The sequence below is a fragment of the Neophocaena asiaeorientalis genome, unplaced genomic scaffold, assembly GCF_003031525.2.
Source record: "Neophocaena asiaeorientalis asiaeorientalis breed wild unplaced genomic scaffold, Neophocaena_asiaeorientalis_V1.1 scaffold62, whole genome shotgun sequence".
Taxonomy (NCBI): domain Eukaryota; kingdom Metazoa; phylum Chordata; class Mammalia; order Artiodactyla; family Phocoenidae; genus Neophocaena; species Neophocaena asiaeorientalis.
Genome location: NW_020175191.1, coordinates 1,089,349 through 1,117,283, shown reverse-complemented (window position 1 = coordinate 1,117,283; position 27,935 = coordinate 1,089,349). Strand labels below are relative to the sequence as shown.

General features: G+C 37.4%; 1 protein-coding gene across 1 annotated transcript in view; it reads right to left on the bottom strand.

The window, feature by feature from the left end:
* Positions 1 to 563: 563 nt before the first annotated feature.
* CAPZA1 (capping actin protein of muscle Z-line subunit alpha 1) overlaps positions 564 to 27,935 on the bottom strand; it is a 50,796-nt gene continuing 23,424 nt past the window's right edge. The window contains exons 2-10 of the mRNA XM_024764869.1: positions 26,858 to 26,921; positions 18,907 to 18,958; positions 17,659 to 17,722; positions 12,930 to 13,136; positions 10,980 to 11,059; positions 9,769 to 9,847; positions 7,275 to 7,346; positions 4,008 to 4,070; positions 564 to 3,306 (exon numbers count right to left, since the gene is read on the bottom strand). Of these exons, the coding sequence (XP_024620637.1) occupies positions 3,166 to 3,306; positions 4,008 to 4,070; positions 7,275 to 7,346; positions 9,769 to 9,847; positions 10,980 to 11,059; positions 12,930 to 13,136; positions 17,659 to 17,722; positions 18,907 to 18,958; positions 26,858 to 26,921 (822 nt within the window). The 3' untranslated portion in view covers positions 564 to 3,165. The remainder of the gene's footprint in view (positions 3,307 to 4,007; positions 4,071 to 7,274; positions 7,347 to 9,768; positions 9,848 to 10,979; positions 11,060 to 12,929; positions 13,137 to 17,658; positions 17,723 to 18,906; positions 18,959 to 26,857; positions 26,922 to 27,935) is intronic.

Genomic DNA, 27,935 nt, shown 5'->3' with positions numbered 1-27,935 from the left:
CCACCAGGGAATTCCCTACTCTGTTTTATACTCTGTTCAAGCGAGAATTTTAGTTAGCTCAGCTTATCTTATGGGACCAGCCAGTTTTGTTCTATATTTACCAGTCTTACTTTCTTTCTTTGATTTCCCAAGTAGTAAGTAGCTTGGTAGTTCTATTTAAATTATGAATTTATAAATTGGCATTCAGATTGTATCAGTCTTTTGTGAGTTTGGAGAAAATGTGCCAAGGTTTGCTAAGTATCTCATGAATCTAGATGCGTTCTAGATTATAAAAAAGAACAGGCACAGCTTCCCTGGTGGCACAGTAGTTAAGAATCCGCCTGCCAGTGCAGGGGATACAGGTTCGAGCCCTGGTCCGTGAAGATCCCACATGCCGTGGAGCAACTGAGCCCGTGCGCCACAACTACTGAGCCTGCGCTCTAGAGCCCGCGAGCCACAACTACTGAAGGCCATGCACCCAGAGCCCATGCTCCAAAATGAGACAGGCCACCGCGATAAGCGGCCCACATGCCGCAACTAGAGAAAGCCCGTGTGCAGCAACGAAGACCCAACGCAGCCAAAAATAAATAAATAAATAAATTTATTTTAAAAAAAAGAACAGGCACTAGAACTAGGCAACTAACAGAAGCACAACCATCCAGGCACAAATGAAGCAGTAATTTCAAAATTTCAGCAAATATAGGAGTGAGGCCTCACAGAAAACTCCCCTCCCTCTGGGAAACTTTTGCCCTAGGATACCATAGGCTGATTTCAGCAGTGTGGTAAAATAGACACAATTCAAGCAAATTCTCTGCTGAAGGAGGTTAAGGAAATCAGGAGGTCTGTGTAGGACTTGGCAAGGAGAGTTGATGTCCAGTTATATAAGAAACCAAGGGCTTTACATGGCCAAGAGATTAAGAGTCTTTACAAAGGTCTGTATGGACTAAGGAAATCTATGGGGCAGGCTGATGGGGTTAGTAAGTTAAAGGCAAAGGCCAGAACGCTTGAACCTGTACTACAAGTACATAGTGTAGTACACCTAAATGTCCCTCAAAGGGGTGGGAATTTGAACTGGCCTTGAATGGAAGGTGAAGCACTGAAATGCCTCTGGTTCCATTTTGGGAAACAGGACAGAAGCCTTTCCCACATGTCTGTAAGCAAGTTAAACTCATATGGAAAGGAAGCAGCATTTAAAGTTGATGTGAAATATTACCCAAGTTCACAGTGCAGGGATTCTTTCACTTCTGCTTCCTACCTAGTAACTATAATTACTTGGGCCTTGTTTTCTGAGTGACAGGAAGAGAAGATAACTAGATATTTCTTTTTGACAGAAATGGAAACCCCAAAACAAAGCCTTTGAAACACCAGTAGCCACTGAGTGTAAACCAGTATGATCCATAGAGAAATTGCTCAAACTTTAAAAAAGAAAAAAAGGGGGGTAGGGCTTCTCTGGTGGTGCAGTGGTTAAGACTCCACGCTCCCCACTGTAGGGGACATGGGTTCAATCCCTGGTCATGGAACTATGGTCCACATGGCATGGCTACCAAAAAAAAAAAAAAAAAAAAAAGCTGTTCTTTGCAAGTCTTTGGATAGTCACTGAATTTATAGTAGTTGAAGGTAGAAACCAATTTCAGAAACCCTGAACATTCTCATCAAATAAGATCAGTTCCATATCTTACCTTGAGAACAAAGGCTGAAGAGACTGGCTCAAAAAGGAGAGACTCAGACAATTTAAGAACAAAACAGGTATATTTCTATCGGACTACCTGATACAGAGGATAGTGTGGTATGGATGGATAGTATGAATGACAAATAATACAAATATATTTTATTTGAAATAAACAAAAATGCTTACAGAGCTCAATGGGTCACTTGGAAATAAACTCTTGCTTGACTGTATTACCAAGCAGAAACAAAGCTGAAACACAAACCCTTCTTTTGACATGTATTTGGAGGAAGACACTACTTGGTTTTTAAAAAACTGACCTTCCCTTAAGGCCTGGTCATAGAAGTGTAAACAATGTAAATGAATCCACCATTACCAGTTATATCATATCTATGTTACCTGTGTATTCTGAGATCACACCTTACCTGCCAATAAACTTGGGGAGGGTTGCTATATCACAGTTATATTTGAGTTGGCAGGCAGGACTGAGGAAGTAATTTGGAAAAAGTTTTACATCCTATTTAGAACAAATCACTAGTATTCCCTTAAATAACAGGTTACAATAGAAAGATAGTCTGAACGTTGTCCTTCTCACTTTGGTTCATTTTTAGTTTTTGTTTGAGATTAACATAGTTGTTTGATTCATTCGCTTATAGTACAATTCTGCCACAAAGTATTAAAGCACAAGATACCTATTATTCCTTCAACATCTGCATTTTTTCAAGTTTTATACTCTATTATATCCCTAGTATGTCAGCAGTTTTTGAATATTAAAAAAATAATAATAAGTGGGTAAAACTCTTCTAAAAATGCACATGTCTACAACTATAATGGTACTAGATGAGAAGGAAACAGTGATGGAAGGGAAGAAAGCAAACACGTTCATTTGTAGGGAATGTGGTTCAAGTCTTTGGATTTAAAAACAACTTCCCCAGAGAAGCTGGCTATAATGGAACTTCCAGAAAACTTCCTTTGCCTCCAAAAAGGGTCTGAAAAACCCCAATCCTAATGTTTGAAACTATAGTTATGAGATGCTATAAATGATGATCAAAGCAGGATGAATGTGTCTTCCATTCAGCTGTAGTTTGTAGCACAGCCTCTTTAGCTGTTGGTTGATCAGTAAAAACCACTGAAGTACCAGAAGTGCTTTGAAGGATTGGGTAGAAAAGTACTGAACATATTACCTGTCTATGTCAGTGACAGGGCTTCATGGCTAGGAAAATTTTCTAAACAGTAAAATGACTCCAGGATAGATATCTCTCTCCATCATTAAATGTGGCAGAATTGAAAAAAAAAAAAGATTTACAAGTAGATATAGTGAAAACAGAAAATTACCAGGCAGAAAACACAAAAGAATCAAGACAATGCTATAGGTTCAACAGTATTCCATGAGGCTAGAAAACCTGTTAACTTTGAAAGCCCTAGCAAAATATCACTCTTGTTTATAAATCACTTATTTATCATATGACCACACATTGCATCCTTTCTTTCCATGTATTGAAGAATCCTACATTCAGCCTTTAAGCATTCTGCATTTCTTTGCCAATCTTGTAGCTGAGTATCTTGTTCCAGTCGATTTTGGTGCGGGTAACTGGAAGTTGCCGGCGCAAGGCCTTGAACGTGGTGTCTGACATTGTTTGATAGTTTTCACTAATTGCTGTCTGCAATAGATAATAGAAAATAAGTTGCTTGAACAGAAACCAGATATAGTCAAAGGACATGCTTGAGTCCCCTAAGGACATACAGGCTGTAAGATTTCTAGTGAGCATTTCTCCAATCTCTGAAGCAGGTTAAGAAGCCCACCTATATTATTTCTAAAACAAGGGCTATACAGGTATCCCCCGCTTTTCCTGCTTTATGTCACTTTGCTTTTACCAAAGCAAAAAGCAAAAACAGCGTTCAGCATTTGTTTTGCAGTGAGGCTGTTATAGGGGCAGGGTGCACCATGAGCAGTAACAGTGACCCCACCAAGCTCCTTCCTCAGGAATTACACTCAGCAGCTCAGCATCAAGCAAGCTGGAGCTGTGAACTGCATCTGTGAGCATCTGTGCTGTACCTCAATTATTTGTGCACCTGAAAGCAAGATGTGCTCTAAGGTAATTGCTTCTCTGCTTTATGCCATTTGGACTTAGGAAAGGTTTCACAGGAACACTCTACTTTGGGATAGTAGGGGAAATCTGTAGTACCTTCCAATGCCAAAACCTTGACTGTAAGCAGAATGCAAGAAGGTCTGCAAAGTCTCACACTTACTAACACTGAGCAACATGTATATTTATGTTCAAAGGAGAGAGAAGTGTAACAAAATATGTTAAAAGCAAAATAAGGCATTACACCTAGAAAAATCAGCTTCAAATCATCTTACCTGATACTCATTTTCTGCATGCTCTATAATTTTAATAAACTCCTTAGCAGTTTGGACTTCATTCTAATAGAGAGGAAAAGGGGGAAATAAGAATTTTAAAAATTCTTAAGCAGTGAATATAATTCAGTAAGCAGTGAATAAAAAAAATACTAAAAAGTAAGTCCATCTAAACTAACATTTGTATAACAATTTAGTTTTTCAACCTTTCCCATTCACATTATCTTCTTTGATTCTCACAACCACTCTGTGAAATAGATGTTATTATTACCACCTCCATTTTGCAGATGAGAAAACAGAATCCTCTTAAGTGACTTGACCAAAATTATACAGCCTTTGAATGATAAAGATGGGATCCAAATCCAGGTCCTCATCAAAAAAACCCACATTTCTTTCCAATCTACTACAGTATGCCCAAAAGACATCATGATGTCTTGAAATTTTTATGCCTTGAAAATATCTCTGGTTTAAGATGATATAAACGATGCCCTCAGACATATCAGTCATATATTCTAAGCTCAGAGGCTCCTCTAAGCCAATCAATCACATTTTGCTTTACATGATTCGGGTACAAAATGAATTGAATCTCTCTCTTTCTTTCACAAGTAAAACAGAATTAAAGAGGGTGAGATTTAATGCCCAGGGCAGCATCCCAAGATCCTTTCAAAGAGTCAAAATTACTTTCTATTCATAATAATACTAAGACATAGTTAATTGCCTTTTCCACTCTCACTCTTATGTATGTACAGTGTAGTTTCATAGAAGCTATGTAATGTGTGATGACTTCATTACTCTTTTTCTTTTTTTAAAATAAATCTATTTGTTTATTTTTGGCTGCGTTGGGTCTTCATTGCTGTGCATGGGCTTTCTCTAGTTGTGGTGAGCAGGGGTACTCTGTTGTGGTGCGTCGGCTTCTCATTGCGGTGGCTTAGGCTCTAGGCACTTAGGCTTCAGTAGTTGTGGCTCGCGGGCTCCAGAGTGCAGGCTCAGTAGTTGTGGTGCATGGGCTTAGTTGCTCCAAGGCATGTGTGATCTTCCTGGACCAGGGCTCGAACCCGTGTCCCCTGCATTGGCAGGCGGATTCTTAACCACTGTGCCACCAGGGAAGTCTCGACTTCATTACTTTTTTTTTTTTATCATCTTTATTGGGGTATAATTGCTTTACAATGGTGTGTTAGTTTCTGCTTTATAACAAAGTGAATCAGCTATACATATACATATGCTCCCATGTGTCTTCCCTCTTGCGTCTCCCTCCCTCCCACTCTCCCCACCCCACCCCTCCAGGCTGTCCCAAAGCCCCGAGCTAATATCCCTGTGCCTTGCGGCTGCTTCCCCCTAGCTATCTACCTTACTACGTTTGTTAGTGTGTATATGTCCATGACTCTCTCTCGCCCTGTCAAAACTCACCCTTCCCCCTCCCCATATCCTCAAGTCCGTTCTCCAGTAGGTCTGCGCCTCTATTCCTGTCTTATCCCTAGGTTCTTCATGACATTTTTTTTCCTTAAATTCCATATATATGTGTTAGCATACGGTATTTATCTTTTTCTTTCTGACTTACTTCACTCTGTATGACAGACTCTAGGTCTAACCATCTCATTACAAATAACTCAATTTCATTTCTTTTTAAGGCTGAGTAATATTCCATTGTGTATATGTGCCACATCTTCTTTATCCATTCGTCCGATGATGGACGCTTAGGTTCTTTCCATCTCCGGGCTATTGTAAATAAAGCTACAATCGACTTCATTACTTTTTGAGGGCTAATGTGTGAAGCACATATGAGAATCCAGTTGTCTTTTATTAAGTCAGACATTACACACTTTGTGAAAATGTAAATCAATGACATTCTTTTCACTAATTTTTTTTTAACTTGGAAAATACAGCTGTTTATTGTGAAAGTGAAGGTTAACAAGTAATGGGTTTGTTATTGTTATTTTTGCTTTAGATTTTTCTTTTTTGGCCATGCCACGTGGTGTGGGAACTTAATTCTCCAAAAAGGTATCAAACCCGCACCCCCTGCAGTGAAAGCACGGAGTCTTAACCACTGGACTGCCAGGGAGTCCCTGTTATTGTTATTTTAAAATTAATAAGTATTTTTAATATTTTTCGGTTTTAATTTCTACTAAGGTAGATAGATATAACACACATAAACAAAAGCTATTTGAGAGTGCTCAGTAACTTCTAGGAATATAAAGAAGTACTGTGAATGCACGAAAAATTATGTCCCTTCTTTCCAGGTATGGAACACAATACTGTTTGATTGAATATTCCTAAAAATGTTCGGTTTCTCTAATGATATGAATGTATGAATGATAACCCCTCTAAGGTTTAGTTTGGCAAACTTTCCTTCCTCCTGGTATTTATCAGTTGAAGATACTGCTGTTCTTTGAGCAAATCTCACAACTGAAAGAAAAAGAAGTTTGAATTCTCTAAAGCCATTATCACTATTCTCAAAGACTATGAACTAACATCAAGCAACCAACAAAACGGGCTGGTTACATACTAACAATTATAAGCTGCCCAAAACAAGGACCTACTGCTTAGCACAGGGAACTATACTCAGTATCTTAATAACCTATAATGGAAAAGAATCTAAAAAAAGAATATATATATACATACATACATACATACATATATATATATATATACATATATATATGTGTAACTGAATCACTTTGCTGTATACCTGAAACTAACACAACATTGTAAATCAACTATATTTCGATAAAAATTTAAAAATATAAAAAAGTAGAATCTTTTATAAAGTGCGTAAAAAAAAAGTAATGGCTGCCAAAATCAAAGTAGTGAAAACAACCTACATTTCTAGTGGCAGAATCAGTACTCAGGGGCCTCCATGGTGGTGCAGTGGTTAAGAATCTGCCTGCCAATGCAGGGGACACAGGTTCGAGCCCTGGCCCGGGAAGATTCCACATGCCGCGGAGCAACTAAGCCTGTGTGCTACAACTACTGAGCCTGTACTCTAGAACCTGCAAGCCACAACTGCTGAAGCCTGTGCACCTAGAGCTTGTGCTCTGCAACAAGAGAAGCCACTGCAAGGAGAAGCCCGCGCACCACAACACAGAGTAGCCCCCGCTCACTGCAACTAGAGAAAGCCCACGCAGCAACAAAGACCCAACGCAGCCAAAAATAAAATAAATAAATTTAAAAAAAAAAAGAAAAAGAAAGAATCAGTACTCAGGATCAAAGCTAATTTTTTTTAAAACAAAAACAAGATGAAAGTGAGACAGACATTAAATATTCCACACTCACCGAAACAGTTACTGAGTCCTGTACATCTTTATGACTAACCAACTGAACATTGCCATCTTCATAATAGTGAACCTGTGTGAGACAATGTTTGAGCAAGTTATGTAGGTCACATAGAAACTTACTGCTTAGAGCACAAATCCATGCCTTCAGCCATCCCCAAACTTATCAAGTCTGAGCAAATAATTAATATGACCAATGGTAATTTACAATGGTGGTTAAAATTCACAGAAGACTTAAATTTAAGAATTCTCTTTCCTTAGCAGGGAAAACTCATTATTAATTAATAAACAACATTTATTATGGGCTTGTTGCTTTCCAGACACTGTGCTACGCATTGTGAATACAAAGATCTTAAATAAGATTTCACACTTAAAAATATTAAAATAAAATCAATTAACATTAGTTTTTCTCTGTGAAAACCAAGAAATTTTAATGGATCCTAATCCTTTACACGTCTCTCCATATATACCATCATCGTTTTTGGTTAAGTAGATCTGACCAAGTGCAGGAAAAGCTTGATTGAGGGTTAAAGACAGGACTGAAAAATAAATATTCTATTGGTAAATCAGGCTACAAAAATAAGTAAGGCAAAAGCAGTCCTGAAAAAAAGTACGGCAAAGTGGGGTACTACAATTATGAGAACAATTAGCAAGAAGGAGGATTACCCAAGAGACAGACTAACCATTCAACTAGATGTAAGGCTCAGGAAGTATCAGCAATTTACAGGATAGGTTTAGTCACAGTCACCAAAAGTAACAAAACCTTTCCTAGGTTTCATCTGCTAATAAAAATTTCAACATGACTATCATCAATGTAAATCCTCAGAAATTGTTGCCTTCCCAGAGCTATCCTTTTGCTTATAGAATAACCAAAGGTTTAAATATCTTAATGACATTTCCAAATAACTCTCACTCCGATTTTTAAAAGATATGTAAATGAAGTAAGCTTTCCCCCAAAGTGATCAGCCAGCCTGGGGTAAGTTATAAATGAGGTCTGGGTACTGGGCCCTGTTGTAAAAGTCTTATCAGAAACCTCTGTGATGTGCGCTCTTGATTTATAGGTTTGCCTTGGCAAAGCTGAAACACAGTAACTTATTTCTTTCTAGGAGGAAAATAAATTTCCTTGCATAAATTTATAGTAAGCTGCCAGGTTAATACTGATACCACAGTTACAAGAGGTCTAGAGCATAGGGCTACTCATAGACATAGTCAACAGGTATAGAACAATATATTTTCTTCGGTTGGGCTCCCCCAGAAGCCGACCCTGGGATAAAGATTTGTGAGATAAAGTTTATTTCGGAGGTAATCTCAGGAAGCACTAGTAAGGACTAAGGAAATGAGACAGAAAAGGCAAGGAAGTGTTCTAGGTGCATTAAGGAACACATTACAGCTGCGGGCACTGGACTCTGGAAGACTATGCAGAACATGTTTTAGAGTTGTCCCACCTGAGGGGTGAAGAAGCTGGCATATTTACCCACCAGCTTTTGAATGGCACTAAGGGCTGTGCCAGAGCTATGAATGTAATACTTCCAGTTTGCCTCATCTGAGTTGAGAATGCTCCTAAAGCTAGGAAAAGCTCCCAGGAAGAGAGGTGCAGCTACTTGTAGCAGGAAGTAATCAGTATGTACGAAAGAAGTGGTTACAGATGACATCTATGTATATTTCGATTAAATTATATCATTTCAGAAGGCAACTCTTGCTAATTGTTATTAAAGCAAGACTTAACCACAATACAATAGAGGTAAAATGAGGTACTGATCTTCTTAGATATCATTAACTGTTTAATCTGACTTCAGAGTTAGTTGGGCTTAAGAATTAAATCACCATGAATTTTGAAAGTCAAACCTGTTAAGTATCAGAAGACTTCAATCCAGATAGGCATCAAATGAGTTAATAAGCTCCTTATTCACCTGCCTGTCTGTTCTGACACCAGCATTAGAAATCTACTCTGCTTGGTTTATCACACTTGGCCATTCTCTCTAGTTCCTCTGTTTTATTTACTTGGTTTAAAACCTCCTGTCATTACTGTAAAATAAATAAATAAAATAGAACAACAAGTCCATTCATGTAGCTTTCTTCAGAGCTAAGAGTTAACCTTAAGTATATGTACACATTTAAACGAGATACATAAAAGACTCTAAGTAAGTTCCAGTAGCTGCTATATAGTCACTTCTTAATAATTAGTTATTTTCTTCTTTCGTAGAACTGCTGCTTGATAATTCCTGGAAAAACCTTAGGTTATCTTTGAAAGAGAAAAATAACAAGCAAGCAGTACAGTTCACATGACTATCCTTTATCAACCCAGAATAGCTCTGTTTAACTACAGTACTTCCCTAGGAAGGAGGCTTCAACTTCTATTTCTATTTACCATTGATCTCCTTTTGCATCTACATAGAGCTGTTCCTTATTTCTAATGTCAGAACAAGTATCAACTTGCATGTTTGTTTTAAAGATGTGATGTTTTAACATGGCCTATTAACATATTGGGATCTCACCTGAATCTTAAGTACTCCAACCACCTGGGCTGTAGATGGTGTGATGGTGAACTTCCATTCTGATCTCCAACGACCATTCCTATTAAAACACACAACACTGTAGAATTAACAATAAGAAGGAGGTGATTTGCCAAAAAGAAACAAGTCATTTCCAGTTTGACAAATCCAGGGCTCTATCCACTCAAATGTAAGTTTGTATCCAACTGGCCTAATCATAAGCCTTTTCTAAGTTATTCTGACTTTCACCTTTCATTTTTTATCTTGGAGTAGAAAACCATGCCTGTTCTGCTCATGAGAGGCTTTTGCACAAACAAACGGATGGGCCACTGAGTTATGCAGTAACTCAAGTATTATTAAACAAACTCAAGTAAAACTCACACTTCCCAATGGGTACTTTATTAATCACTTATTCTCACTCAATATAACAGTAATATTTGAAAGATAAATTATAAAATCTTAGAAGAAATCTAAATGATCCCATCCAAATCCTTCATTCTGCAGTAGGGAACTGAAGCCTCTAAGTCAGATAACTTATCGCAAGCTAGTTAGATTAAAAACCAAGTCTCGGGCTTCCCTGGTGGCACAGTGGTTAAGAATCCACCTGCCAATGCAGGGCACACCGGTTCGAGCCCTGGTCCAGGAAGATCCCACATGCCTCGGAGCAACTAAGCCCGTGCACCACAACTACTGAGCCTGCGCTCTAGAGCCTGCGAGCCACAGCTACCGAGACTGTACACCACAACTACTGAAGTCCCCACGCCTACAGCCCGTGCTCCGCAACAAGAGAGACCACTGCAATGAGAAGCCCGTGTGCTACAACAAAGAGTAGCCCCGCTCGCCGCAACTACAGGAAGCCCGTGTGCAGCAACAAAAACCCAACACAGCCAAAAATAAATAAAACACATTTATAAAAAAACAAGTCTCAACTGCTGGTTTGGTTTCTTTCCTATATAAATTAGATTAAAAAAAGAAGAGAGGGCTTCCCTGGTGGCGCAGTGGTTGAGAGTCCGCCTGCCGATGCAGGGGACACGGGTTCGTGCCCCGGTACGGGAGGATCCCGCGTGCCGCGGAGTGGCTGGGCCCGTGAGCCATGGCCGCTGGGCCTGCGCGTCCGGAGCCTGTGCTCCGCAACGGGCGAAGCCACAGCGGTGAGAGGCCTGTGTACCGCAAAAAAAAAAAAAAAAAAAAGAAGAGAATATTTACTTTCTTACCAGAAGTTTTTAGGCTGAAACTGGTGGCTTTCAATACATGCAATAATGGTCTGTTGCCCATCTATAGTTTTAGCATAAACCTATTGTTAAAAAAAAAAAAAGTTAGATTCTTGAAAACATATTTAAGCAACAAACACTATACAAAAGCAGTGTGCTAAATCCTTGGGGGAGATGAAGAGTCAAACAGGGTAAGCTTACAACTCAAGAGAGTTCATGGAATATGAACACAAACCACATGTTAAGTTCTAGAGAAGAGAGTGGTACAATGAATACAGAAGGAAATACTGCTTTAGGTTTAGGGTACAAGAGAGGTACCAGTTAGAATGGGCCTTACAAGACAGATGAGATTCTGGTAAGTAGAGACTGAGAATAAAGATGAGTAGGCAGTTCAGGGAGGAAACGGGGGTGCTGGTCCAGTGAATGACTCAATGGTAATTAGTTCTGTCAGGTTAGAGGGTGTGTGTGAAGTGGAACTGTGGAAGATAACATAGGATGGTAGATTTAGGCCATGTAGTAGTAGATGTAAGGTAAGAAGACTGGACTTTATTCTACAGGCAACGGACAGAAACCAAAACAACATGACCAGAACTATTATTTGGGGATAATAATCAATATTGGTGTACAGAGTAAAATGGGAGAAAAGCTGAAAGTTAGGCCACAGAATTAATCTAGGCAGTAAAATAGGGTAGTGTCAATGGGCATTAAGGATGCAGAAGCACAGTCAAAAGTCTGGCAATATATTGCAAGTAAAGGGCAAGAGAAAGGAAGGGGCCAAAGTACTTGCATGCTTGGGTGACTAGAAAGACAGTGGTGTCATTAACAAATTAGAAAATTCAGATGGAAATGTCCAGCTAGGAGTTAGAAATACCAACTGTTGCTTAGTGTAGGAGAGGTGAACAAAAATGTGATCACCAAGGAAAAGAAAAAACAAAAGGCTTTACAGTCCACAAAATGTTTTTATATTTATTTTCCTTTTGCTCTAATAAATATAGTGAAACACACTGTTATTATCTATAGATGATAAAGGTGAAGTTCATAGAGCTTCTTGTCCAAGGTCATTCAGAAAGTGGTTAAGGTAGAACCCAAACCCATTGCTTTTCTGACACAATATTCTGTAACTTCCCCTACATTAAATAAACTTTGAGTTTTTGAGAGAGAGAAATACAGCAATGGGGAATGCCTACATTTACAAAAGTAGGGGAGAGGTAAAGAAATAAGCAGAGACAGAGTAAGAATTAGAGGGTACTGACATAGCAGTCTAAGAAAAGATAATTTCTAGAAGTAGCTGGTTGGCCTCAGTGTGAAATGCCATACAAAAGTCAAGGACCAAGAAAAGGACACTGGGTCAGGCAATTCAGGAATCATTAGTACCTCAGAGAGCAGTTTTTGTAGAGTAGGGACTGAAGCCAAAATTCATAGGGTTAAGAAGTGGATAAAATGAGGAGGGCACTAGTAGGAGCAGAATGCTCCATGGTTTGGTTGTATAGCAGAGAGAGAGATGAGGGAAGGGAGAAGTAGAGGAGAGGGAGGAGGGGCAAGGTGGAAGGAGAAGAAAAGTAACTTACAGGAATTACTATCTTAACTGAAGAAATGTCTTCCCTCACCCCATACCCAACCCACTTAAGGACAGGAGAAACAAAAATATTTCTAGGTACGGCTTCCCTGGTGACGCAGTGGTTGGGAGTCCGCCTCCCAATGCAGGGGACACGGGTTTGTGCCCCGGTCCGGGAGGATCCCATGTGCCGCGGAGCGGCTGGGCCCGTGAGCCATGGCCGCTGAACCTGCACGTCCGGAGCCTGTGCTCCGCAACGGGAGAGGCCACAACAGTGAGAGGCCCATGTACCGCAAAAAATAAAAAAGAAGATATGTTGTGGCTGGCCAAAGCCTCCAAATGACAAGGTAAATATAAGAAAAACAACACTCTAATAATGAAGCAGGCAGATACTTAACAGTACAGAAGCCGTTGGAATAATGATCTTTCACATAGGCCCTTAAAGCACTGTCACAGGATTCTCTCCAAGACTTCAGACCTCCATCTACTTCCTCTGGCTGGGGGTCACTTGCTTCTTTCCGTAAGTGATCAAACTTAAAGGAAATTTTGTTTCTTGGATCTAAAAATCTGCTATTACCCAGGTCACCGTGTTCTGTAATTAAGACCTTCCAAAGAATAATTACAAAAATAAGTAACTCTGTAAAAAAAGACAGTTCTTCTTGTCACATTTTACAAAACAAACAAATACAATTCTGGAGACGATTAACTTTTCATTTAGTCAGATTTCTCTTTCATAATCGATTTTTCAATCAATTCACATTTTTATTTTTATAAAAATATTATGGTTTGGGGTAAGTCAACTCTAAACTGCAACATTTCCCCCATTCTAACAATACTCTTCATTTCTTGGTTTCTGTTTAATATACAACCTATGTACATACATATAACTGTAATAACTTATATGTACACTTTTGTATTCCTTTTTCACATATTTCATGAACTTTTTCCAGAGTCATTACACTTAGCATTTAAAATAGGTGATACAATAAATCATGTGGTTCAAAAATGAAAAATACTATATAAAGTAAAATCTTTTTCTCACCTTTATCTCCCATTCACCAAATTCCCAACATATACCCCCTTTCCACACAAAGGTAACTGATTTTATTAATTTAGAGCAAGAATTGTCTTTGGCAAGCTATGCATGAGGTGGCATCTGTTTCTGTAAATAAAGTTTTGTTGAACACAGCCCCACTTGTTTGTTTTTGTATGGTCTATGGCTGCTTTCCTGCTACAATAGCAGAGCTGAGTAGTCAAGGCTGGCTCTTTGTCCCAATATTTACTATCAGATAATATTTACTATCTGACCCTTTACAGAAAAAATTTGCCAATTTCCGATTTAGATTATTCTTTGTTTCTTTTAACAAATAGAATTTAATATTCTAGTTCTCCACCCCTTTTACACAAAAACTAGAATACTATAGTGTACTTTTTCTTTCTTTTTAAATCTGACATATCTAGATGATCTTTCCATAGTAGTGCTTAGAGAACTTCCTTGTTTATTATAGCCATGTATGACTCTACTGTACAGGTGTACAAAAATTTATTCAACCAGTCCCCTATTAATGGATAGTTTCTAATCTTTTGCTGTTATGAACAATACTGCAATGAATGTCCTTGTAAGTTCGTTATGTACAAATTACGTACATGTGCCAAGCACCCCTGTGGGATAAATTCCCTGAAGCAGGACAGTTGGGTCAAGGGTAAATGCATTCATAATTTTGATAGAGATCGACAAACTGCCATCACAGGATGTTGTACCAAGGTACAAGCACATTTCTTTTCACCTTAAAAGAAAAGTCATTTATATTTCCACTTTGGTGAACTATGTGTACCTAACTTTTGCCCACTTTTCTACTGAGTCTTTGGTGTTTTTCTAGTAGAACTCCAGGGAGATTATCCTTTTGCATGTGTTTTGAGATCCACATATTTCCCCCTAACTTGCCATTTGTCTTTTGACACAGTTACCATTTAAAATTAACTATATATGATCTCATTATATGTATATCTCATTATACATACCATAGTATACTTAATCATTTCTGAATTGAAGGAGCTTTAAGCTAGTTACAGTTTCTACCATTGAAAGCCCCTGTAAGTTCTACCATAAATAAAGTCTTCTCTTCTCCTTAAAAAGAATTCTTTGGAAAGAATTCTTACTTTTGAGATTTCTGTCCTTATCATCAGACTATCTTTAAAAACCTTGTTTATAATGACAGTAGGAAAAATCCATAAAACTATTTCCTTAGTCTTACCTTCATAAAGCTTTCTCATTATAATTTTGTAACTTCTGTAACTACAAGGTGAATATATTCACATTAAAATTTTAATTTGTACTTCCTTAATTACTATTAGTAGGTGATCTAACACTTTTCATGTTTGCTCTGTATTCTCCAATTGGGTACAGTTGGTTCATGTCTGTTGCGCATTTATCCACTGAACTCTTGGCATCACCTTAGGTATTTGAATAACCTTTTTATTATGTTTGAGGTACATATTTTCTCCTTTTTAAATCTTATTTTTAAAATCTTTTGCAGAAGTCACTTTCTTTGATAAACTTTTCTAATGTTTCATCATTATTCAAGTTATGAATCTCTTTCCATTTCCTACTAAATTTTTATGCTTAAAAAATAGTTGGGCTTCCTTGGTGGCGCAGTGGTTGAGAGTCCGCCTGCCGATGCAGGGGACACGGGTTCGTGCCCCAGTCCGGGAAGATCCCACATGCCGCGGAGTGGCTGGGCCCGTGAGCCATGGCCGCTGAGCCTGCGCGTCCGGAACCCGTACTCCGTTAACGGCAGAGGCCACAGCAGTGAGAGGCCCGCGTACAGCAAAAAAAAAACATATATAGTTAACCTTTAAACTATACTTGGAATTAATCTAGGTATACAGTTGGCTTTGGAAATCAAAATTAGATCAAACATACATTTTATCAATTATTTCCTTTTCCCTTCTATTTCATGTTACTTAGTTTAAGGCTCTACTGTCATTGCTTTATGTCTTTATGTTTGCTAGCATTAGTCTTCCTTCATTGTTCTTGATCAGAAAAATCCTGTATGGTCTATTACAATTGTCATTAGGAATTGTATGGAATCTATTTGAAAAAGCTTCACATATTATTTATATTTCTAAATCGGATAAACTTTCCATATTATTTATATTCCTTATTCAGAAATGTGGCATTTACATCTATTTAATTTTCCATTCATTTCTCTGATTAAAATGTGTGTGTGGGTGGGTATATATGAACTGTGTGACAGACTCTTGCTTGTTTCCTATCCAATATCCATTCTCTCCCTTTTCCTTACTAATAGATCCTCAAAGGTTTTCAAGAAGGCAATATGTCCAACTAAAGAGACAACACTTCTCAGCTAGGAATGATAAAGTGATATGCATTCTGGCAACAATTTATCAGTGGAAGGTGCTTCTGGAACAGCCAATAGCACCTCTTGCACCTTCCTCCTTCTTCCTTCCTGGAACATGCATTCAGTGCCCAGAGATGGATCAGCTATCTTGAGAACATGATAATGAAAACCATACATAAGGATGGCACAACAGAGAGCTAGAAGCAACTTGCGTCTCTGATGATATGGAACTGCCGTAACATCCCAAAATATTACCTCTGGACTTCTTATGTGACAAATATAGTCTCTATTTAGTTAACCCACTGTAGTTGATTTTCTATTATATGCAGTGATGGCATCTACTTTAATAACTCAAACATCTTTCCATATTTTCCTTTTATGTCTAGGTAATGTGTTGTTGTTGTGGCTAAGAATGTGAACTCCTTTTGACGATATTTTTAAGCTGGCTACCACATGTATATGGGAATGTTCTTATATCATATATCTGGACACAGACCTTATTATTTCAATAATTCTGCTGTATTAGTGAAGTATACAGTATCAACTGTAAGCAATATTTATCATTTATTTTTCAGTTTTTTTGTCTTTTATACTTATAATTAATCTAGTTCCATTGAGAAAATAAAGATAAGCACAAATATAAACTAAAACAAACAAAAAACAACAAACAAAACATATTACAGTAATCCTGTAATCCCAACATAGGGAGTTAACATTTTGGTGTATATTTTCCCACATTTCCATTTCTATGCACATCTATATACTACTTTATTTCTGAGTCTAAAGATGCATACATTCCCCTCATGATTTTACATCTCATAAAATGGGATACATCTTAAACTTGACAGCATCTTAGGACTGTGTCATAGTTTAACTGACAGTGTTTTCTCTTTCTTAGTGGCATATAAAGTAAGATGTACCTTTCACAGAATTTAAGATGCAGATTCTAATATAGTATAACTGTTCCTTTAAATATCTATTTAAAAAATAAACTAGCATAATGTTACATATTGCTTTATGTTTTAGCTTACTATATCATGAACATATTCCCAGTTCAATATTTCTATCAGTTTTCAATGGTTACATAGGATTTTGGCCTACAGATATTTTATTTATTTATTTATTTTATTAAAAAAAATTTTTTTAACATCTTTATTGGAGTATAATTGCTTTATAGATATTTAATTTAATGTTGGACATTTAGATTGTTCCCAATTTTTCATTATCATAAACCTTGCTTCAAATAATCTTTTTACACATTTATATACTTATTTCCCTAGGATAAATTCTATGGACTTGTGGGTTCAAAGGGGATTCAGACTTTTAAAAGGCATTTACTATTTGGTGCCATATTGCCTTTGAAGTGTACATTAATGAATTTGTAAAGCCCTTTCATATAATGTTAATAACTGTGGTAAAAATGGGAATATGTATTTGCTTTGTTCCTGTATTGGAACAGGAATTCTTGTTTTCCCGTTAAATATAATGTCTCCTGTTATTCTTACCGAGGAGAATTAGAGACAGCTGGAAAACTTGTGTAAAACTCAATTCCTTTTACTTTTAATGTTCTTGTTAGGGACAGCTCTCTCTTCAAAGAAACTCCTAGTATTTTCAGAGGAAGGAAGAATTTCCTAATATGTAGAATACCTACAAAAGCTAAGAATACTAAGACATGAATTTATTCAGCATCTTATCTTCAGACATCTGTTTTATAGTATTTCTACTACTTTCCAGGCACAGTCTATCTAATAGAAACAACTATTACCTGATCTTCATATCCTTCTATCTTCACAGGTGTGAACTGATCCATGTTATACTGGGCAAATGCACTGTTTTTTTTTTTTAAAGGGAGAAGAAGGAGAGAAAAGAATTATATATAAATAAATATAAAAGATAGTTCAGGGAATTCCCTGGCGTCCAGTGGTTAGGACTGCACACTTCCACTGCAGGGGGCACGGGTTCCATCCCTGGTTGGGGAACTACTATCCTATATGCCATGTGGCACAGCCAAAAGGAAGAAGAAAAAGGTAGTTCACAGAACAGTGAAAGAGAATGTATAATTGGGGTATCGTTCATTATGGCAATTATAGTGATGCTGTGCAAATTTTAGGTTTGTAGGATCTGGTCCCAAAATGAGTTCTGAAAAAGCAGTATGGACAGGGCAGAAGACTTTCCCAGGCAGCAATTCTTAAAACATTTTCTACAGTTAAAATCTAAACAAATTATGTATCACACCAAAATCTAAACAAATTATGTATCACACCAAATGCCTTAATAATAATTATTTGTTGCTCTGCATCAAAATCCTTGTTCCATCTCCCCACCCCACACTTGCCCAGTCATTATCCAATTCTCATTTCCTCTTTACAGAGGAACTCTGGGCCAGTTGGATAGACAGTAACTGAAAGACTACTTTGTATTGAAGAATAAAGAACAGTAGTGATAAAGTCAGAGAACAGGGGCCCTAGAAAGCTAGATAGTATTTAGATTTGAAGAAGACAAGAAAACCAACCAACCAACCAACCACCAATCTAATGTTTTTGAGGACAAGGACAAAATGAAAATGATATTCTAGAAACATTAGTTAGCCTGACAGTGATAAGGAGCCAATGATTGGGTAGAATAATAATGCAATTATTCTATGGTTAACTCTGAATATCTGCTATTTTTTTGCAATTTGAGAAACATTATCACTCCTCAATCGCAGCCTAATCTTTCTATAACTGGCAGTTACAAAAAAATTCAGCCGGAACTAAAAGAACTAAACCTGCTTTTAACAGGGAAAATCTAGGCAAAAATAAAAATAAGACCATATAAAATAAACTTTAAGGAAGTAAACAACATTTTGGGGGAACATGTTTTCTCCAAGGGGAAAATAAAAACACTAAAATCGTTAAAAACCAACTGCTTTATTTTGAGGTATTTTAAACTTAGTTTTCAGGTACTAGTTTACTATCAACATAGTTTACCCAATATTAGAATAACAAGTAAGTGGACTTAGAAAGATACTTACTGTGCTGCCCCTTCCCTGAGGAGATTGTCATTATTAAGTAGTAGTCGGACATCTGAGGAGGAAAACAACGTTAAAGATGTTAAAATTCAAATGTTCAGTAGAAGACAAACTTGGAGAAATTTTAGCGGATTTCTAGATTGGATTTTTAGAAAACCGGGCTTTGCAAGATTAGTCTTTGGATGTACTGCCTATGTAGAAATTCTAAAAATGTACACAAACAGATGCTAATGTTCACAGATTTACACAGAATTATTTGTGGTATAATAATCTAACAATAAATTCTCAAGGAATTTCATAGCAAATGAAAAACATGGTTTACAGAAGGTTACAGTTAGGACTATTTATTTGTATCTAAAGAATCCTTTTAAAATAGATTAAGAATTGTAGGCTTTTCTGTAACATCAGACCAAGAAAGCTGGGCACAATTCAGTCAGTGGCAGTGAAATTACTGAAAATATTTTTCTTTAGAGAATCTAATGTGGGGCCTACAATCTTTTTAAAAAGCTGTATGTCAAGAGTCTAGTCACTTTTCTTTTGGAAAAGGTGTGTCCTTGTTACTAAGAAACTACCAAGGGGGCTTCCCTGGTGGCGCAGTGGTTGAGAGTCCGCCTGCCGATGCAGGGGACACGGGTTCGTGCCCCGGTCCGGGAAGATCCCACATACCGCGGAGCGGCTGGGCCCGTGAGCCATGGCCGCTGAGCCTGTGCGTCCAGAGCCTGTGCTCCGCAGCGAGAGAGGCCACAACAGTGAGAGGCCCGCGTACCGCAAAAAAAAAAAAAAAAAGAAACTACCAAGCATTAACTCCAAGAGAGAAGGCTGATTATAAGCCAAAGGCAACTGACTCTTAGAGCTTCTGAAAGAAGGGGCTGGCAGAGGCCAACGTGTAGCATGCCATTAAAAGCCAGCCGTCATGTCATAAGTAGCTTGCCAACTCAATCTAATGCTTTGGTATCAATTATTCTCATGATAATCCTATAAAGTACATTCAGTTGTCAGAAATACAACAATGTACTTCTAACTACAAAGACCACTAATTTTTGTTAAGTCAAGGATTTATCTGAGCTAATCAGCTGGATAAAGTTCAAGTCGTAGGAGTATTTCTAAAAGCTCTTTGTTGAAAATTTACATTTGGTCAATATGGAAGAGAGACTAGGCGAAGAAAGGCTGCATTTGTTTTTCTTGGTGTTACTACTCAAATATCCAAAAAACAAGTCTATAAAGAAGAGTGTCTTGATTTACTTCTATTGTATTATTCCACTCCTTGTAAATAACATTTATATGTTCTCCTAGTTACTTTTGTTCTGCATCATTGATTTTACCAGTGGAAATTGTTCTACAATTTGTGGGACTCTGAGCCAAGTGCAAATGAACATTACACAGTTCCTCTAACTAAGCAGGTAACCTTCTTTTTTTTAAAATTATTTTAAAAATTTTCATCGGAGGATGGTTCCTTTACAATGTTGTGTTAGCCTCCACTGCACAACAAAATGAGTCAGCCATACACATACAGATATCCTCTCCCTTTTGGACTTCCCTCCCATTTAGGTTACCACAGTACATTAGGTAGAGTTCCCTGTGCTACACAGTATGTTCCCATCAGTTGTCTATTTTATACGTAGTAACTATAATGTATATGTGTAAATCCCAGTCTCCCAATTCCTCCCTCCCCACCCCTTTCCCCCTTGGTATCCATACATTTCTTCTCTACGTCTATGCCTCTATTTCTGCTTTGCAAATAAGATCATCTATACCATTTCTCTAGATTCCACATATATGCATTAATATACAATATTTGGTTTTCTCTTCCTGACTTACTTCACTATGTATGACAGTCTCTAGATCCATCCACATCTCTACAAATGACCCAATTTCGCTCCTTTTTATGGCGAAGTAATATTCCATTGTATGTATGTACCACACCTTCTTTATCCATTCGTCTGTCGATGGGCATTTAGGTTGCTTCCATGACCTGGCTATTGTAAACAGGGCTGCAATGAACAATGGGGTGCATGTGTCTTTTTGAATTATGGTTTTCTCTGGGTATATGCCCAGTAGTGGGATTGCTGGGTCATATGGTAATTCTATTTTTAGTTTTTTAAGGAACCTCCATACTGTTCTCCATAGTAGTGGCTGTATCAATTTACATTCCCACTAACAGTGCGAGCAGGTTCCTTTTCTCCACACCCTCTCCAGCATTTGTTGTTTGTAGATTTTCTGATGATGCCCGTTCTTACTGGTGTGAGGTGATACCTCATTGTAGTTTTTTTTTTTTTTTTTTTTTTTTTTTTTTTTTGGCGGTACGCAGGCCTCTCGCTGTTGTGGCCTCTCCCGTTGCGCAGCACAAGCTCCGGATGCGCAGGCTCAGCGGCCATGGCTCACGGGCCCAGCCGCTCCAGGGCATGTGAGATCTTCCCAGACCGGGGCATGAACCCGTGTCCCCTGCATTGGTAGGCGGACTCTCAACCACTGCGCCACCAGGGAAGCCTCATTGTAGTTTTGATTTGCATTTCTCTAATAATTAGTGATGCTGAGCAGCTTTTCATGTGCTCTTTGGCCATCTGTATGTCTTCTTTGGAGAAATGTCTATTTAGGTCTTCTGCCCATTTTTTGATTGGGCTGTTTCTTTTTTTTAATATTGAGCTGCATGAGCTGTTTATATATTTTGGAGATTAATCCTTTGTCCGTTGATTTGCTTGCAAATATTTTCTCCCATTCTGAGTGATGTCTTTTTATCTTGTTTGTAGTTTCCTTTGCTTTGCAAAAGCTTTTAAGTTTCATTAGGTCCCATTTGTTTACTTTTGTTTTTATTTCCATTACTCTAGGAGGTGGATCAAAAGAGATCTTGCTGTGATTTGTGTCAAAAAGTGTTCTTCCTAGGTTTCCTCTAAGAGTTTTACAGTGTCCAGTCTTACATTTAGGTCTCTAATCCATTTGGAGTTTATTTTTGTATATGGTGTTAGGGAGTGTTCTAATTTCATTCTTTTACATGTAGCTGTCCAGTTTTCCCAGCACCACTTACTGAAGAGACTGTCTTTTCTCCATTGTATATCCTTGCCTCCTCTGTCATAGATTAGTTGACCACAGGTGCATGGGTTTATCTCTGGGCTTTCTATTCTGTTTCACTGATCTATATTTCTGTTTTTGTGCCAGTACCATGTTGTCTTGATTACTGTAGCTTTGCAGTATAGTCTGAAGTCAGGGAGTCTGATTCTTCTAGCTCCATTTTTTTCCCTCAAGACTGCCTTGGCTATTCAGGGTCTTTTGTGTCTCCATACAAATTTTAAGATTTTTTTGTTCTAGTTCTGTAAAAAAATGCCACTGGTAATTTGATAGGGATTGCATTGAATCTGTAGATTGTATTGGGTAGTATAGTCATTTTCACAATACGGATTCTTCCAATCCAAGAACATGGTTTATCTCTCCATATGTTTGTGTCATCTTTGATTTCTTTCATCAGTGTCTTATAGTTTTCTGAATATAGGTATTTTATCTCTTTAGGTAGGTTTATGCCTAGGTATTTTATTCTTTTTGTTGCAATGGTGAATGGGACTGTTTCCTTAATTTCTCTTTCTGATCTTTTGTTGTTAGTGTATAGGAATGCAAGAGATTTCTGTGCATTCATTTTGTATCCTGCAACTTTACCAAATTCATTGATTGGCTCTAGTAGTTTTCTGGTGGCATCTTTAGGATTCTCTATGTATAGTATCATGTCATCTGCAAACAGTGACAGTTTTACTTCTTCTTTTCCGATTTGTATTCCTTTTATTTCTTTTTCTTCTCTGATTGCCATGGCTAGGACTTCCAAAACTATGTTGAATAATAGTGGTGAGAGTGGACATCCTTGTCTTGTTCCTGATAGAGGAAATGCTTTCAGTTTTTCACCATTGAGAATGATGTTTGCTGTGGGTTTGTTGTATACAGACTTTATTATGTTGAGGTAGGTTCCCTCTATGCCCACTTTCTGGAGAGTTTTTATCATAAATGGGTGTTGAATTTTGTCAAAAGCTTTTTCTGTATCTATTGAAATGATCATATGGTTTTTATTCTTCAATTTGTTAATATGGTGTAACACACTGATTGATTTGTGTATATTGAAGAATCCTTGCATCCCTGGGATAAATCCCACTTGATCATGATGTATGATCTTTTTGATGTGTTGTTGCATTCTGTTTGCCAGTATTTTGTTGAGGATTTTTGCATCTATATTCACCAGTGATATTGGTCTGTAATTTTTTTTTGTAGTATCTTTGTCTGTTTTGGCATCAGGGTGATGGTGGCCTCGTAGAATGAGTTTGGGAGTGTTCCTTCCTCTGCAATGTTTTGGAAGTCTGTGAAGGATGGGTGTTAGCTCTTCTGTAAATGTTTGATAGAATTCACCTGTGAAGCCATCTGGTCCTCGGCTTTTGTTTGTTGGAATATTTTAAATTAGTTTCAATTTCATTACTTGTGATTGGTCTGTTCATATTTTCTACTTCTTCCTCTTTCAGTCTCGGGAGGTTATAGCTTTCTAAGAATTTGTCCATTTCTTCAAGGTTGTCCATTTTATTGGCATAGAGTTGCTTGTAGTAGACCCTTAGGATGTTTTGTATTTCTGTGGTGTCTGTTGTAACTTCTTTTTATTTTTATTTTTAAAATTTATTTTATTTATTGATTTTTTGGGCGGGGGCTGCGTTGGGTCTTCCTTGCTGTGCGTGGACTTTCTCTAGTTGCAGTGCGCGGGGTCTACTCATTGCGGTAGCTTCTCTTGTTGCGGAGCACAGGCTCTAGGTGCGTGGGCTTCAGTAGTTGTGGCTCACGGGATGTAGAGCGCAGGCTCAGTAGTTGTGGCTCACAGGCTTAGTTGCTCCGCGGCATGTGGGATCTTCCTGGACCAGGGCTTGAACCCGTGTCCCCTGCATTGGCAGGCTGATTCTTAGCCACTGTGCCACCAGGGAAACCCCTGTAACTTCTTTTTCATTTCTAATTTTATTGATTTGAGTCCTCTCCCTCTTTTTCTTGATGAGTCTGGCTAATGTTTAATCAATTTTGTTTATCTTCTCAGAGAACCAGCTTTTAGTTTTACTCATCTTTGCTATTGTTTTCTTTGTTTCTATTTCATTTATTTCTGATCTGATCTTTATGATTTCTTTCCTTCTACTAACTTTGGGCTTTGTTTCTTCTTCTTTCTCTCGTTCCTTTAGGTGTAGGGTTAGATTGTTTATTTGAGATTTTTCTTGTTTGTTGAGGTAGGCTTGTATTGCTATCAACTTCCCTCTTAGAACTGCTTTTGCTGTATCCCATAGGTTTTGGATCGTTGTGTTTTCGTTGTAATTTGTCTCTAGTTATTTTTTGATTTCCTCTTTGAGTTCCTCAGTGATCTCTTGGTTATTTAGTAACATATTGTTTAGCCTCCATGTGTTTGTGTTTTTTACGTTTTTTTCCCTGTAATTGATTTCTCATCTCATATCGTTGTGGTTGGAAAAGATGCTGGATATGATTTCAATTTTCTTAAATTTACCAGGGCTTGATTTGTGACCCAAGATGTGATCAGTCCTGGAGAATGTTCCGTGTGCACTGGAGAAGAGAGTGTAATCTGCTGTTTTTGGATGGAATGTCCTATAAATATCAATTAAATCTATCTGGTCTATTGTATCATTTAAAGCTTCTGTTTCCTTATTAATTTTCTGTCTGGATGATCTGTCCATTGGTGTAAGTGAGGTGTTAAAGTCCCCCACTGTTACCGTGTTACTGTCAATTTCCTCTTTTATAGCTGTTAGCCTTTGCCTTAGGTATTGAGGTGCTCCTATGTTGGGTGTATATATATTTATAATTGTTATATCTTCTTCTTGGATTGATCCCTTGATCATTACGCAGTGTCCTTCCTTGTCTCTTGTAACATTCTTTATTTTAAAGTCTATTTTATCTGATATGAGTATTGCTACTTCAGCTTTCTTTTGATTTCCATTTGCATGGAGTATCTTTTTCCATCCCCTCACTTTCAGTCTGTATGTGTCCCTAGGTCTGAAGTGGGTCTCTTGTAGACAGCATATATATAGGTCTTGTTTTTGTATCCATTCAGTGAGCCTGTGTCTTTTGGCTGGAGCATTTAATCCATTCACATTTAAAGTAATTACCAATATGTATGTTCCTATTACCATTTTCTTTATTGTTATCGGTTTGTTTTTGTAGGTCCTTTTCTTCTCTTGTGTTTCCCACTTAGAGAAGTTGATTTAGCATTTGTTGTAGAGCTGGTTTGGTGGTGCTGAATTCTCTTAGCTTTTGCTTGTCTGTAAAGCTTTTGATTTCTCCGTCAAATGTGAATGAGATCCTTGCTGGGCAGATTAATCTTGGTTGTAGGTTCTTCCCTTTCATCTCTTTAAATATATCATGCCACTCCCTTCTGGGTTGTAGAGTCTGTGCTGAGAAATCAGCTATTAACCTTATGGGAGTTCCCTTGTATGCTATTTTTTGTTCTTCCCTTGTTGCTTTCAATAATTTTTCTTTGTCTTTAATTTTTATCAATTTGATTACTATGTGTCTTGGCGTTTTTCTCCTTGGGTTTATCCTGCCTGGAACTCTCTGCACTTCTTGGACTTGGGTGGCTATTTCCTTTCCCATGTTAGGGAAGTTTTCGACTATAATCTCTTCAAATATATTGTCAGGTCCTCTCTCTCTCTCTTCTCCTTCTGGGATCCCTATAATGCAAATGTTGTTGTGTTTAATGCTGTCCCAGAGGTGTCTTAGGCTGTCTTCATTTCTTTTCATTCTTTTTTCTGTTCTGCAGCAGTGAATTCCACCATTCTGTCTTCAGGTCACTTATCCGTTCTTCTGCCTCAGTTATTCTGCTATTGATTCCTTCTAGTGTAGTTTTCATTTCAGTTATTGTATTGTTCGTCTCTGTTTGTTCTTTAATTCTTCTAGGTCTTTGTTAAACATTTCTTGCATCTTCTTGATCTTTGTCCCCATTCTTTTTCCGAGGTCTTGGATCATCTTCACTATCATTATTCTAAATGCTTTTTCTGTAAGGTTGCCTATCTCCACTTCATTTAGTTGTTTTTCTGGGGTTTTATCTTGTTCCCTCATCTGGTACGAAGTCCTCTGCCCTTTCATTTTGTCTGTGTTTCTGTGAATGTGGTTTTCCTTCCACAGGCTGCAGAATTGTAGTCTATACGTTCTATTACATGATATTTTAAGCAGGTAACCTTCTAATGTAAAACTAGAATTTCAAAATAAATGTTTGCTAAAATGAACCAAGATGCACAAAGATTATGATTTTACTTAAGGGGAACTTTAAGATGAATTAATTTATAACTTAAAATGGGATTATGATGATTGATATTAACACAACGTTATAATGCCTCATTTACATTTTTCATTCTGTAAGTTGTGTTAACATAGTAAATAGAATGGAAGATTGTAAATATATAGGAATAGTGGTTCCCAAATTGGCTGTGACTCAGAATCACCTGGAGAACTTGATAAAACAGATTGCCCATTCTACCCCAGATCTAACGAATGAGAATCTTAAGAGGATAACATTGGAATCTGTATATTTAACAAGCTTCCCAGATACAGTCAGTTCAGCCCCAGCGGCTCTAGAAAATGTCCTATGCTATGGCACTTCCTGAGTAAAAGCACTGAAGAGATTTAAGCTATATTTTATAATGATATAAAACAATTAAACATTGTTTCTACATTTATCAGTATTAAATTACTTTAAATCTTTTCTCACATAAGATAGGTACCCTAATGTATGGGTTAAGAGCATGCTTTTGACTCAGACCTGGGTTTGAATCCTTGCTCTGATACTTACCAGCTGGGTGATATGGGCTAAATTATTTTAACCTTTTTGAATTTTGATTTCCTTAGCTATATTCTATAATGTTATAAGGATTAAAAGATAGCAAACTCAATAAGTGCTCGTATGTGATTAAGGAGGGTTTAAAATAACTGAGTACAAATCTTTACTCACCGTTGAACACTTCATTAAATTCCCCTGGGGGTGCGTGAGTGATGAATTTAGCAGCTATGCGTACCTAAAGAGAAATAAAATTTTTAGTAAAAGAATTATGAAGAGTAGCATGTAAGAGGGGAAGGAGAAGAGTAGCATATAAGAGAGGAAGGAATTAACAGCTAACAAAATTTTTATCACATCCCTTGAAATATAATTTCCTGTTTAAACCTTACTGTTTAGGAGCCTTCAGATATTCTTTTCACAAAACATCTCAAAGTGTTTATTATCAATATAGATTTGTTCTAATTTGGGGATATACATGCTGCTTTAATTTTGAATTTTTCTTTTTAAAAAGCTAAATAATCAATTTTTGGTCAAAATATACTGCAGTCACAAAAAGAAAGCTATGATCCTATTTCATTTATGAACACCAGCAAAACTAAATAAAATATTAGCTAATTGGTATTATGCCAATTTGTGTTTATGGTGTTTATCCCAATGCAAGAATGATTCAATACTAATAAATCAATGTAACTTACAAATTAAAAGCAAACCTTGTGATCATGCTGGAAAAAAGACAAAATTCAACACCCATCCAAATATCATAAAACAAGAACGAAACTACTAGTTTTTAGTATAATAAACCTCCTTAACTTTATAAAGGGTTATCTACTAAAATTTTACGGCTTATTCAATAATGATGAAACATGAGCAGTGTCACTAATTTTAAAAGCAAGACAAAGATGACTCCTGTCACCTAAACTATTCAGCACTGTACTAAAGGTCCTAAAAATGCCATGGAAAATATTTCTTTTGTTATTTATTCTGATTCCCTCCCCTGCCCACTACTGTCAATCTGTTTCTGGACCTCTGATTAGAGACGGATGCTGAAATGTTATTATCTAACCTGCATAACTAATTTTTTCTCCTGTTTTACCTTTTTTGTCATTTTATGCCTTATGTAGGGAGAATTCCTCAGCTCCATTTTTCAACTCACTAACATGCTCTTCAGCTGTGCCCATTTTGTTTTCAGACAATTATTTTAACTGTTCTATTTTTAATTTCGAAGACTTTTATTTCTTGTGTGTGCAATAAT